The sequence below is a fragment of the Mastomys coucha genome, unplaced genomic scaffold (assembly GCF_008632895.1).
Source record: "Mastomys coucha isolate ucsf_1 unplaced genomic scaffold, UCSF_Mcou_1 pScaffold22, whole genome shotgun sequence".
Classification (NCBI taxonomy): domain Eukaryota; kingdom Metazoa; phylum Chordata; class Mammalia; order Rodentia; family Muridae; genus Mastomys; species Mastomys coucha.
The window spans coordinates 115,089,280-115,104,220 of record NW_022196905.1 but is presented as its reverse complement, the minus strand read 5'-3'; the positions used below and the strand labels follow the sequence as shown (position 1 = coordinate 115,104,220).

Here is a 14,941-nt window from a genome sequence, read left to right as displayed (position 1 = left end):
CAAGGAGGCCACACTTGCTCTCTTGGGCCTGCAGACCCTCAGCATGCCTATCCTGGGGTTGGAATCCAGTGTTCCCTTGGCGACAAGAGGAGCCACTGGCACACCGACTGTAGCATTCATCTTTGAAATGTATTATTTTGGGTGTCTTGTGAAAGCTTAAGCTGTTTCCTCTTTACTGCTGAAACGACACGCATCTTTGGCTGCTTTCCTCAGCGTGGCCTGTGTCTCAGCAGCTTTCAGCTGAATTCAACTGGTCCATGATGAAACCTGGATCTGTGTCTGTCCAGATGAGAACTGTGGTGCATGTCTATAAGACACCCCTGGAGATGGCCTGGCTCGACAATGTTCCCCTAAACGGCAGTAATTCCTGTTTGTGATTGGGCATGCTAAGTCAAAGCACAGTTTGCTTTGTGTATTTCTAGGCCAGTAGTAAGTTATGTTTTAACATGAGTCAGTTTTGCTAGTAATACAAAATCTACCCCTAGCTGGAAGTTAAACCTTTCTTTTCCTGGTAAGTTCCTGCCTGCCTACCACTGATGTCTGTGGAAACACTACAAGAATAGCTCTAGTAAAGCAGCGGGCCATTGTCTCTAGTCTGCCTCCATCATTAGGCCTGTTCTTGAGACCGCTGCTTATGGCTTAGACACTCTCCACCTCCCTGGTTAGGGCTACTCACATGTGCTGTGTGGCCGTGGGAGAATTCTACTCCCATCTTTGTTTATTACTTAGTGGTTTTTTGTTTGTGTTTTGTTTTGTTTTTCAGTGTTTCTCTGTGTAGCTCTAGCTGTCCTAGAACTTGTTCTATAGACCAGGCTGGCCTCAAACTCAAGAGGTCCACCTGCCTGTGCAACCACCAACAGTGGAAGTTTTGTTTTGTTTTGTTTTGGGTTTCTTTTTGGTTTTTTCAAGACAGGGTTTCTCTGTATAGTCCTGGCTGTCCTGGAACTCACTCTGTAGACTAGGCTGGCCTCAAACTCAGAAATCCACCTGCCTCTGCCTCCCAAGTGTTGGGATTAAAGGCGTGTGCCACCACCACCCGGTTAGAAGTTTTATTTTTATTTTTTGAAATATTACCATAAGGATTGCTTTTTAAGAGTTATGATGTTTTGGGTTTTATTTGTTTGTTTTTGTTTTTAAGAATTTTATTTGTTGTGTATACAGCATTCTGCATGAAAGTATGCCTCCAGGCCAGAAGAGGGCACCAGATCTCATAGATGGAGCCACCATGTGGTTACTGGGAATTGAACTCAGGACCTCTTGTTCTTAACTGCTAAGCCATCTCTACAGCTCTTTAAGAGTTTTGTTCTTGGGCTGGCGAGATGGCTCACTGACTACTCTTCTGAAGGTCCTGAGTTTGGATCCCAGCAAGCACATGGTGGCTCACAACCATCTGTGATGAGATCTGACGCCATCTTCTGGTGCATCTGAATACAGCTACAGTGTATTACACCAGAGTGAGCAGAAGTCCTGAGATCAATTCCCAGCAGCCACATGATGGCTCAAGGCCATCTGTTCAGCTTCAGTGTACTCATACACATAAAAATAAATAAACAAATCTTTAAAAAAAAAAGAAAAAAGTTTTGTTCTTTATACTATGTGAGAAAGAACAAGTTGAAAGAATAGAATTATATTATTGGTAAAGAAGTCAAAAGCTTTTAATCTGATCTTCTGTATCAGAAGAAAATGAGTTTCAATTTGAGAACTGAAAAATTGAGTATTTCATTTTAATTACTTTTTTTTTTTTTGGTTTTTTTTTTTTGGATTTTCAAGACAGGGCTTCTCTCTATATCCCTGGCTGTCCTGGAACTCACTTTGTAGACCAGGCTGGCCTTGAACTCAGAAATCCACCTGCCTCTGCCTCCCAAGTGCTGGGATTAAAGGCATGCGCCACCACTGCCCAGCTTAATTACATATTTTTAAGTTTAAAAAGTAGACTGTTTTTCCATTATTGATTCTTGGTTTGTCTTATGCCTTACCCTTTGTTATGTTTGTTAGTTCTGACACAGGGAAACAGGAATAGCTTTGGTCATTTCCAGAACAGGTAACTTGGAAGAGGTTTTGAATTACTTAGTGGCTGATGGTCAGTGCAGCTGAGGACCCTCACTTTCCCGCCCATTGTCAAGTGAGTCTGTGAAGAGAGAGTATGCATTTTCTGCTAAATGCTAATGCTGTCTGATAGGAAGTAAGCATCACTGGCTGAGGGTAGATGCCAGGAGTGTGTGTGTGTGTGTGTGTGTGTGCGCGCGCGTGTGTTCTCTCTTTCTCTCTCCCTGTCTCTCTGTCTGTCTCTCTTTTTGGTGGTGGCTTTGTTTTTTGAGAGAAGGTCTTCCTTTGTATCTTTGGCTGGCTCAGAACTCATATAAAGACCATGTGGGCTTTGAACTTTTGACCCTCTTGTCTATGTCTCCTGGGTGTTGGGATTACAGAAATGTACCACCTTTCTGAATCAAGCAGGGCATTTCTCCAATCCCAAGTGTTACCTGTAGCTATATGATTGTATGATTTATGTTGTAAATATTTGGCTTATAACAAAATTATTTTTATGCCACATAGTTTTATTTAGTTAATCTTAAAATATGCATGAGAATGAAGAAATGGGGAAGGAATGTGTTCATAAAACCTCTGCTTTCCTTCTGATGGGTAATGCTAAATACAGAAAGAACAGAACATGAAACTCAAGCCTTGGACTTGCATGGGCAGTGCAAGCCAACTGCAGTCAGACAAGTATGGGAGCTAAGAGTTCTCGTGCCTCTTCCCATTTTCTTTGTTGCTTTAGCTAGAGTCACTAATCTGTCTTCATTTTTATGGTGAGACCATTGGAAGAACTTAGATTTCAGGCTCTAATATATTTCTGTGGTAAAAATAAGATCATATAACACTTATGCCTTAGAAAAACTTTTCCATACAAAAGGATCATGTTTTAATGCCAAAATGCATTTGGGACACACAAGGAAAAGGCAAAGTAGAACATCTAAACACTATGTATGTGCGTGCGTGCGTGCGTGTACCAGTGAAAGGAACCAGGCGGTCAAAAATAAGAGAACTATACCTGTCTAGCATCACTACTGTAAGAATTAGGAACAAGGCAGGACAACAGAGAACTCTTAATTGTTCAGAGAACTCTGTCCCCTCCCCCGCATCCCTGCAGAATGTTGAGTCTGAAAGTATGAGCAGGTTAACATATCAGGGGTCCATGACCTGTGGAGGATGAAAGATGATCTGACATACAGAACTGGCTGAGTCTCTGTAGATACAGGGCTCATCTTCATGAATGTCAAAGGAACTTAAGCAACACTGAAGCTCTTCCACTTGAAAGAAGTCCCTGTGCTGTACATAATCACCAAGGCCAGGAGAAAAGAAAGAACTAAGAAAGAAAGGACACAGCCTGAGGCTGTAGGATTCATGCTGTGGAGCACCCCATAAGGCACAGGTACGGGTCTGGGAAAAGCAGAGAGAGCTGCCGCTGATGGACATAGATCCTACATTATCAACAATTTGTTTGAGCCATGTCAGTGGCAACATCGGTGAGAGGGTTTGCCTCCAGTCTGTCTTCCCTGCAGATCAGGCAGGTAGCCTTAAAGGAAGCTAAGCTAACATCTCCCGTCTGGGCCGCACAGCACTGGAACTTGGATCTGAGACTGGTACCATCTGTCAGAGTAGGGATTTTGGTACTGTTGATTTTTCTCCCGAGCACGTTCTGTGACATAGGATCTGTATATAATTCTTCCTATGAAACAGTCATCCCTGAGAGACTGCCAGGCAAGGGGAGTGAAGATCCTGGAGGGAAGGTGTCCTACATGCTGTTGATACAAGGCCAAAAGCAGCTGCTTCACCTCGAGGTAAAGGGACCCTACTCTGAGAATAACTTCCCAGTCTACATTTACCACAATGGCATCCTGGGGCAAGAAATGCCTCCCCTCTCCCAGGGCTGCCACTATGAAGGCTTCATGGAAGGGGTGCCAGGTTCCTTTGTTTCTGTCAACATCTGTTCAGGCCTCAGGGGAGTCTTGATTAAAGAGGAAACATTCTATAGCATTGAGCCCGTGCTCTCTTCCAAAAACTTTGAACATGTCCTCTACACCATGGATCATCAGCCCATGGTCTCTTGCAGGGTCACTCCTGAAGACAGCCCGGGGAACACCAGCCATCAACAAAGAAGCAGGAAGCCTGATGACCTACTGGTTCTGTCTGACTTGTGGTCACACACCAAGTATGTGGAGATGTTAGTTGTGGTCAACCACCAGCGGTTCCAGATGTGGGGCAGTAATGTCAACAAGACGGTCCAGGCGGTGATGGACATCATTGCTCTGGCCAACAGCTTCACTAGGGGGATAAACACAGAGGTGGTGCTGGTGGGCCTGGAGATCTGGTCAGAGGGTGACCCGATAGAGGTTGCAGTGGACCTGCAGGCCACACTCAGGAATTTCAACTTCTGGAGACAAGAGAAACTCGTGGGTCGGGTCAGGCACGATGTGGCACACTTGATTGTCGGGCATCGCCCAGGAGAGAATGAGGGCCAGGCGTTTCTCGATGGTGCCTGTTCAGGCAAGTTTGCGGTGGCCGTGGAGGCCTTCCATCATGAAGATGTCCTCCTGTTTGCGGCACTCATGGCTCACGAGCTTGGGCACAACCTGGGTATCCGGCATGACCACCCGACCTGCACCTGTGGTCCTAAGCACTTCTGCCTCATGCATGAGAAGATCAATAAGGGCAGTGGCTTCAGCAACTGCAGCTCTGACCACTTCCTCCGTTTCCTCCACGACCACAGCGGGGACTGCCTGCTTGATGAGCCTTGGCGCCAGAGCCGCAAGCGCAGAGCTGCCCGTTGTGGAAATGGTGTGGTGGAGGATTTGGAGCAGTGTGACTGTGGTAGTGCCTGTGACAATCACCCATGCTGTGCGCCAACCTGTACACTGAAGGAGGGTGCGCAGTGCAGTGAGGGACTCTGCTGCTACAGATGTACATTCAAGAAGAAAGGGAGCATATGTCGCCCTGCTGAGGATGTGTGTGACCTTCCCGAGTACTGTAATGGCAGTACTCACGAATGCCCTGCAAACAGCTACATGCAGGATGGCACACAGTGTGATAGGATTTATTACTGCTCGGGGGGTGTGTGTAAGAACCCTGATAGGCAATGTGCAAAGATCTATGGGTATCCTGCAAGATCTGCCCCTGAGGAATGTTACATTTCGGTTAATACTAAAGCAAACCGGTTTGGAAACTGTGGCCATCCCACCTCGGCTAACTTAAGATACGAAGCATGTTCCGATGAGGATATATTTTGTGGGAAACTGGTATGTACAGATGTTATAAACCTGCCACAAGTCAAACCCCTACACTCACTCCTCCAGGTTCCTTATGGAGACAACTGGTGTTGGAGTATGGATGCCTATAACATTACTGATGTCCCTGATGACGGAGATATACAGAGTGGCACCTACTGTGCCCCAAACAAAGTCTGCATGGAGTACTTCTGCATTGGTCACGCGGTGCTGCAGTATGACTGTGAGCCACAGGAAATGTGTCATGGGAATGGAGTGTGCAACAATTTAAAGCACTGTCACTGTGATGCTGGTTTCGCCCCTCCTGACTGCAGCAGACCAGGAAATGGGGGGAGTGTGGACAGTGGTCCTGTCGGCAAGCTAACTGATCGAAACCTAGACCTGAATCTTTTTATAGTTGAAGAGAGTCAAGATGCTAAGATGGAAGATGAAGAGATAAACATGAAAGTGGCGGTGCTTGTGATTCCTATATTTCTTGTCGTCCTACTGTGTTGTCTAATGCTGATCGCCTACCTCTGGTCTGAAGTACAAGAAGTGGTGTCTCCGGGGAGCTCATCAGAGTCTTCGTCATCAGAATCCTGGTCAGAATCTGATTCCCAATGAAGTCTTATTTAAGATCTTCTCATGGATCGCTGCTGTTGATGTCTTGTATTTTCTGGGCAATTTTGACTAAGTGGTTTTTAGGGCATGCTGCATCTACACTGTATAGTGTAATGTGTTTTCTACATACTTGTGTTGCTCATCTCAGAAACAACTATTATATCATGAATGTACTAAAGGGATCTAAATGTTCGAACTTGCCCTGTCAGCTACTGTTCATAAAATAGAAGTCATTTTAAATAAATACAAACAGTAAGGCATTTTTCCCCCTGCTTCAGATGAAGCATTATTCCAGACTACTCATCCTCATACTGTGTGATCTTTAGGGTTTTTTGGTTTGGTCTTGTTTTTTTAAGACAGGGTTTCTCTGTTTCAAATCCCAGACAGGCTGTCCTATGACTCACTCTGTAAACCAGGCCTCCAACTTACAGGGATCTTCCTGCATCTGCCTCCCAAGTGCTGGAATTAAAGGGTGTGTGCTCGGTCTGCACCATCTCTCCCACCCTCACCCCCAAGCAGGATCTTTAGGTTTAAGGCACAGGACAAAGCTAGATTTCAGGCACTTAGTAGGTACTTGGCACAGGAAGCTGCCTCAGCAACAGCTCCAATCAGTATTGAGCTCAGATTTGTAGCACTTAAGTTTTCACAGTTTTTCTATTGAATTTGATTTTAAAAATGTATTCATTTTTATTTTGTGTGTATAAATGTTGCCTGCACATATGTATGTTTACAAGTTGTGTGCCTTGTGCCCAAGGAGGCCAGAAGAGAGCATTGGTTCCTGTGGAAATGGAGCCATAGGCAGATGTGAGCTGTCATGTGAGTGCTAGTTAGGAACTGACCCTGGGTCCTCTGCACGGGTAGCCAGTTCACTACCTACTGAGCATCCGTCTCTCCACCTCCAACCTGGCAGCTGTTCTCTGGGTTGCAGTGTCTGCACGTGCAAGGTCTGCAGTGTGAACATGGTTTCCTCTGAGGCATAGAGCTAGTATAAAACACAATTTCTTATGTGTGACAGAAGGTTCCACACCACAGTCACTGTTACATTCTCCCCCGTAAACAGGCAAGAAGAGCAAGTGGTGGGTACTCCACCCAACAGCCTACCTTCTGTGTCACTTGAGTCTTTCCCTGCAGTAGAAAGGAAGAATATTTGATGATTGTCCTGATGGTTCTTTAATTAGATATTGAGAGGTATCAAGAACCTCCTGCACCATCTGATTTTTTTTTTTTTTTTTTTTTTTTTTGGTTTTCCGAGACAGGGTTTCTCTGTGTAGCCCTGGCTGTCCTGGAACTCACTCTGTAGACCATGCTGGCCTTGAACTCAGAAATCCGCCTGCCTCTGCCTCCCAAGTGCTGGGATTAAAGGCGTGTGTCATCACCGCCCGGCTACCATTTGATTATTTTAAAAGTATCTTGAAACTGACCATTAGCTGTGAATAGAGGTCAGTGGTAGTGTTCTTGACTAACACACACAATGCCCTAGATGCAGCTTCCAGGTAAGTAGGGGATCTCATTCCTGTAATCTCAGCACTGGGGAGACTGAGGCAGGAGAGCTGCACCAATGCATGGCCAGCCTGTACTACAGAGTAATACCCATACAGTAAAAATGTGCAATTCAGCTGGGTCCCCGCACTTGGGAGGCTGAGGCAGGTAGATATCTGAGTTCAAAGCCATCCTGGTCTCCTTAGAGAAATACATTTTTGTGAGTTCCAGGACAGTAAAAACTACACAAAGAAAGCCTGTCTTGTCTCGGAAAAGCAAAATAAATGAAAATAAAATGTGCAATGTATTGTGTAGTTAGAGAACTTTATCAGCTTTGTTTTGCCAAATAGAAGATTCTGGTCTTCAGCATTGACAGACCTTAGATTGTAGAATCTAAGTCCTTGCAGTGGTTTTCAACCTACAGGTGCAACTACCTTTTCAGGGTCTCCTAATACCATCTGCATATCATATATTTACATTATAATTCATAACAATAGCAAAATTATAGGTATGAAATAGGAATGATAACAACATGGAGAACTGCCTTACAGGGTCACAGCACTAGGAAAGTTGAGAACCTGCACTAGGAATATTATAATCCCTTGAGATATGACAACACCTTACAAAGCTAAAAGGATTTGCCCACAGAGCAGACACAGTGAGAGCAACAAAGCTCAGAATATGTATTCATTGGCTTGCCTTTAGCTGGGATGGGGAGAAGTGTGACTAGCAGACATGGCTGTGTTCAGTATGAGATGCCACCCATATGAGTGGGCATGTCCACTAGGCAGCTAGGTCTGCAGTTAGCAGATAAGCTAGCCATCCATGTGTTTGAGAGCTATGGGGCTGATTGATGCTGTCTTGCTAGAGGAGGGACATCACCTGTGTACATGATGGTTGAAATGAGGAAGATTCTGGAAGATCTCAGAGTATCCATTGTGGGAGACTAGTACTCTGGAAAGCACAAGAAAGGTGGCCGGGCAGTGCTGGCGCACGCCTTTAATCCCAGCACTTGGGAGACAGAGGCAGGTGGATTTCTGACTTCTGATTTCTGAGTTCGAGGCCAGCCTGGTCTACAGAGTGAGTTCCAGTACAGCCAGGTATACACAGAGAAACCCTGTCTCGAAAAAACAAACAAACAGAGTTTTGCTACAGAAATCCAGTCCACCTACACATATTCTCAGCTCCACATCCAGCATGTGGTATCATCTCTTTAGCACCCAAGCCCTCCAGAGCTGGGCACTAGAGTCACACAGGACATGAGGTGGTCTCTGCTTCTACCCTGTGGCCTGCAACCAGTGCCCAGTGTGACTCTTAAAACAACCAAGTCAGGTTGCTGATAGCTTTTTTTAAAGATTCATTCATGTATACAGTGTTCTGCCTGCATGCCAGAAGAGGGCACCAAATGCCATTATAGATGGTTGTGGGCCACCATGTGGTTACAGGGAATTGAACTCAGGACCTCTGGAAGAACAGCCAGAGGAAGTGCTCTTAACTTCTGAACCATCTTTCCAGCCCCATTGATGAACTTTTAAATACTGTTGACTGACTCATGAAGAAGACTGCATTGCTTGTGTGGTCTTTCCCATGCTTGCATGTTCCAGTGTAATTATGCAGCTTAGGGTGAATAAGAGGATAAGCCCATTGGTGGGCTGTTATGTTTTAAAGTGTGAGTGGGTGTGTGCCTGCATGTCCTTGCATCACATCTGGCTTATGCCTGGTGACTGCAGAGGACAGAAGATGGAAGGAACCTGAATACCTCCAATGTTGAGGAACAGTGCTCCAGAAAGCCACCATCTTGAAAGGAACTTAAGAAGTTCATGGAGGAGAATTAGAAGTAATAATCTTAAGGAAACTTAGATACAGAGAACACAGACACACAAAACAAATGAGAAAGGCATCCCAGAATATAAACATTATACATGATGTAACAAAAGCACAATATAGGATCCTAAAGCAGTAGGGTGAGATCCACATAGGAAAGAGCTGCCTGCCTTACAGCCAGTTTCTCAGAAAAAATGTACAGTCAGAGGTCTGGCAAGGAAGACTGGTGAGCAAGACCACCATGCCCTAGGAGGAGCATTGGCTGCTCTTACAAAGGACCCAGGTCAGGTTCCTAGCACTTACAGAAGCCCTTATATATAGTAAGGGTCTTTTAAAAAAAAAAACCTATGATATCCTGCAAAAATTATCCTTCAGAGCCGAAAGAAAAATAAAGGATTTCATAGGTGAGCAGAAGCTGAAGGAATTCTGCTAGGTCACTCCTATAAACACCCTTCAAGGAACAGCCAAGGAGCTCCACACTAGAGAGAGAAAGATCATCAACCACTCTCAGGAAAACACAAATGTGAAAAACTACAAGTCCCAGCAGTATGACACGGTCAGTACAGTGCTTGCCTAGGGGTCAGTCCTCAGATCCAGGAAAACTAGATGTGATACACATCTGTAACCCCAGCTATTTGGCTGTAAAAGGAGGATCAGAAAATCAAGTCATCCTTGGCTACATGGCTTGAGGCCAACCTGGGATACATGAAACTTTGTTTAAAAAAAAAAAAATAACCTTTGGCTGGTGAGATAGCTCAGCGGATAAGAGCCCAGTTTGCTCTTCTGAAGGTCATGAGTTCAAATCCCAGCACCCACATGGTGGCTCATAACCACCCACAATGAAATTAAAACAAAACAAAACAAAATAACCAAGAGGGGGCTGGTGAGATGGCTCAGCAATTAAGAGCACTGACTGCTCTTTCCGAAGTCCTTAGTTCAAATCCCAGCAACCACATGATGGCTCACAACCATTTCTAATGAGATCTGTTGCCCTCTTCTGGAGTGTCTGAAGACAGCTACAGTGTACCTACATATAATAAATAAATAAATTTAAGTAAAAAATAATCAAGAAAATGTATGAATTGTAAATACATGCCAGGCAGTGGTGGTGCTTGCATTTAATCCCAGCATTTGGGAGGCAGAGGCCGGCAGATTTCTGAGTTTGAGGCCAGCCTGGTCTACAGAGTGAGTTGCAGGACAGCCAGGGCTACACAGAGAAACCCTGTCTTGAAAAACCAAATAAATAAATAAATAAGAATATAAATAAATAAGTGAATACATATGCACCTATGATGGAACCACTTAAATACAAATGCCAAATACTATGTATCTTAGTTAGAGTTTTACTGCTGTGAACACACACCATGACCAAGGCAAGTCTCTTTTGTTTTGTTTTTTTCTTTTTTTTTTTTTTTTGAGACAGGGTTTCTCTGTGTAGCCCTGGCTGTCCTGGAACTCACTCTGTAGACCAGGCTGGCCTTGAACTCAGAAATCCACCTGCCTCTGCCTCCGAAGCGCTGGGATTAAAGGCCTGAGCCACCACTGCCCGGCTTGTTTTGTTTTTTCAGTGCAGGATTTCTCTGTATAGCCCTGGCTGTCCTGGAACTCACTGTAGACCAGGCTGGCCTCGAACTTAGAAATCCGACTGCCTCTGCCTCCCAAGTGCGCCACCACTGTCTGGCAAGGCAAGTCTTATAAAGGACAACATTTAACTGGGGCTGGCTTACAGATTCAGAGGTTCAGTCCATTATCATCAAGGTGGGAGCATGGCAGCATCCAGGCAGGCATGGTGCAGGAGGAGCTGAGAGTTCTACATCTTCATCTGAAGGCTGCTAGCGGAATACTGACTTCCAGGCAGCTAGGGTGGGGGTCTTAAGCCCATGCCCACAGTGACACACCTACTCCAATTAGGCCACACCTCCAAATATTGCCACTCTCTGGGCCAAGCATATGCAAACCATCACACTATGAGATCTAAAAGTAAAGAATTCCATACCCCACTTGCTTGAATCTATACATCATCCACAATGAAAATCAAGAAAGAAGCATATGTTTAACTACACTTTAGGATTTAGGACAAATGTCCTGGAAGCCAGTACAGAGAACTTCCTACAACGGCCAAAGGGCACACACTATACCCATCAGCATGAGACATTCTCTAAGTTAAATATTATGTAGGTTAAAAATCAAGTCTTGGGCTGTTTAGCTGGCCCAGTGGTGTGTACAGCACTCTCATAAAGGACCTGAGTTCAATATGCAGCTCCTGAGTCAGGCAGCTCTCAACTGCCTGTAATCCCACTCCATGGAGCAGACACTTTCTTGTTTTCCATGGACATCTGCATTCACACAAACACACACACACCACACATACACACACACCACACACACATACACACACACCACACACACATACACACACCCCACACACACTACACACACACACACACCATACACACACACACACATCACATACACCACACATACACACACCACACACACACCACACACACACACCACACACACACACACCACACACATACACCACACACACACACATACACACACCACACACACTACACACACATCACACACACACCACACACACACACACCACACACACACCACACACACACCACACACACACCACACACACACACACATACACCACACATACACACCACACACACACATACACACACCACACACCACACACACACAAACACAAGCATCATTAAAAGTTTAAAAATCAAGTCTCAATAAATCTTTTTTTTTTCTTTTTTTTTTTTTGGTTTTTCGAGACAGGGTTTCTCTGTATAGTCCTGGCTGTCCTGGAACTTATTCTGTAGACCAGGCTGGCCTGGAACTCAGAAATCCGCCTGCCTCTGCCTCCCAAGTGCTGGGATTAAAGGCGTGTGCCACCACCGCCCGGCCTAATCTTTTTTTTTTCAAGACAGGGTTTCTCTGTGTAGCCATAGCTGTCCTGAAACTCACTCTGTAGACCAGGCTGACCTTGAAATCAGATCTGCTTGGCTCTGCCTCCCAAGCCAGGATTTTTATTTTTTATTTAAGAATATTTTTAGATTATTTTATGCTTATGACTGTTTGACCTACATGCATGTAAGTGCAACAACGTATTCATGCCTGAAAAAGCTTTAGCTCAACCAGGCATTACAACAGATAACAGAGACTGCAGGATTACCAGACACTGCAGAGCCCATTCTGGCCATGTACACTGATGCAGGCCTTTGCGCCTCTCTGCTTCTGTGATCCCAGGGACGTTCAGGGCTTCCCGAGAGTTGCATGTCTGGAGAGCTAAGTAGCAAGAAAACACCAAGGAGAGCCTACAATTACTGTCTGTGGAATGTACTTGGTAAAATTTTTGGAGGAGCCTGAAGGTGTACCCTTATGGCCAACATTGGCTTGGATGGAGGAAAGAGGCCCCAAGTTTCACACAGCCATACTCTGTCCCCATCTCAGCAGTTAGAAAGCAGACCACGGCTGGGCGGTGGTGGCACACGCCTTTAGTCCCAGCACTTGGGAGGCAGAGGCAGGTAGATTTCTGAGATTGAGACCAGCCTGGTCTACAGAGTGAGTTCCAGGACAGCCAGGGCTACACAGAGAAACCCTGTCTCAAACAAACAAACAAACAAACAAACAAACAAAAAAACAAAGTCTGGCTTTGAAAGCAGAGCACTTCCATGAGCAAGTTCCCCACTGACTCCCAGGTGTCAGTGTCAGCTGCTATCCACATGGTATCATCTGTACTCTGAGAGCAGGCATTCTGCAAGGGCTCAAATTCCCCATTATCAATTCTGCTTCCTACAACTCGCTGGCCATAGGACTCCTGAGTGTGAACACCCATGTCCTAGACCCAGCCAGGGCTGGACCACCTGGACTCTCCCCCACTGCCTTCTCCTCCTGCTCTGGTTGCACAGGTAGACCCCCTGCTCGCCTGTTGCCACCCCTACTCCTGCCTCCTCTCTGATCTACCAACCCCATCACTTCCCAAGGCTGCTACAGACTCACATACCATCATCCCCTTAACCCAGATTGCCTTGGATTGTTTGTATCGCTGTGCCAGAGACCCACATGATTCAGCTGACCCACACAGTAAAGTGTTTCCCTGCTCTACGGACTCCTGTGGGTCTCCTCGCTACTCATACTACTCTGTATTAGCTATAACTTTACCCTAGTGGGAGTAAGGGATCAGAGGCAATGGGGTGGCTCTAGATGCTGGCCTCACTCACTGCTCACCTACACCACCTTCTGTGGCCCATCCTGAGGCCTCTCAAGTACACCACAATAGACCCTGGAAGTCAACAGTGCATGAGAGGCCCTATTTCTGAACAGCAGACAGCCATGGCTTGCAACCAGTCCACTCAGCTTATCTGAATCCCCACTGTACAAGCGCTTCCACACAGGCCATGTTACCTTCCAGTGCTAACCACATGCCCACTTCACCACTCTTCCCACACAAATGCTGGAGAAGCCTTGCTCTGCAGCTGTCCCTGGGTGCTGTAGGAAGCACCACTCCTAGAGCAACCTGAGAACTGAGGAGCTAGAGCCCTTGTCCTGGGGCTCCAGGTGAGGAGCCTGCACAGCAACTGCCATAAATCATACACATAATAAATAAATAAAAAAAAAAAAAGAGAGAAAAGTGTAAGGTGGCAGAAGGACACAGTATGATTGATTATTAGCTTTCTTTTGAATGGAAAATTAAGTTTGAGGCCTGTGCTGGCTAATAAGAAAATTACAAGCCTGAAAAAAAAAAAAAAAAACAAAAAAACACAGTAGATCAAGTCTAGGCATGTCCAGACAGGCCTGAACAAAAGCAAGCTGTTAAGACATTCTGGGAACTAGCAGGCCAAGAAGAGATAAACCATAAAAATAAGAGAAAACATGCAAGGACATGTCTAGGCAGATGACCCAACTGAGTAATGGGCCATCTAGTCCTCTTAGATATGGTTTGAGGTCAGCCAGATGCTCTGTTGACTCAGATTAGCACCAACCTTAGGAATTCCTGCTCTGATCTGCACGTACAATAGCTGATATTTGAATTAGCCAATCATGTATTGATTGGCTGATTCCCCAGTTCCCCCAGGCCTTTTCCCTATCTAAACCCCTAACCCCTGAGCCTCGGGTTCGGTTCCTCTGTCTCTTGCATGAGATACGAGTCAACTCAGAGCTCCGAAATTAGACTACCTCGTGTGTTTGCATCAAGACGGTCTCTCGTGTTTCCTTGGGTGCACTTACTCCCGAGACTTGAGTGGGGGTCTCTCTACGGGGGAGTCTTTCACTTTCACTGTAAAAGAAAAAGACTTTTTTTTTCCCTTCCCAGTGCATATCACCTGAAATTTGGTGTAGTTTAAAACTTTTTTGTTTTAGATTTTTTTTTTTTTTTTGGTTTTTCGAGACAGGGTTTCTCTGTGTAGCCCTGGCTGTCCTGGAACTCACCCTATAGACCAGGCTGGCCTCGAACTCAGAAATCTGCCTGCCTCTGCCTCCCAAGTGCTGGGACTAAAGGCGTGTGCCACCACACCCAGCTTTGTTTTAGATTTTTAAATTTTATTTTATATGTGTGAGTGTTTTGCTCATATGTACATACCTAAACCATATGTATGGTTGGTGCTGAGGAGGGCATCAGATCCCCTAGAACTGGAGTTACAAATGGCTGTGAGCTACCATATTAGTCCTGGGAGTTAAACCTGAACCCTCTGCAAGAACAGCAAGTGTTCTTAACTAAGGAATTATCTATC

At 45.4% G+C, this 14,941-nt stretch overlaps 1 protein-coding gene across 1 annotated transcript; it reads left to right on the top strand.

The window, feature by feature from the left end:
* Positions 1-3,060: 3,060 nt before the first annotated feature.
* LOC116068344 (disintegrin and metalloproteinase domain-containing protein 1a) lies at positions 3,061-6,149 on the top strand. The gene has a single exon (XM_031337717.1). The coding sequence runs from the start codon at positions 3,507-3,509 to the stop codon at positions 5,883-5,885; it is 2,379 nt and encodes a 792-aa protein (XP_031193577.1). The 5' UTR covers positions 3,061-3,506; the 3' UTR covers positions 5,886-6,149.
* The last annotated feature ends 8,792 nt before the right edge of the window (positions 6,150-14,941 follow it).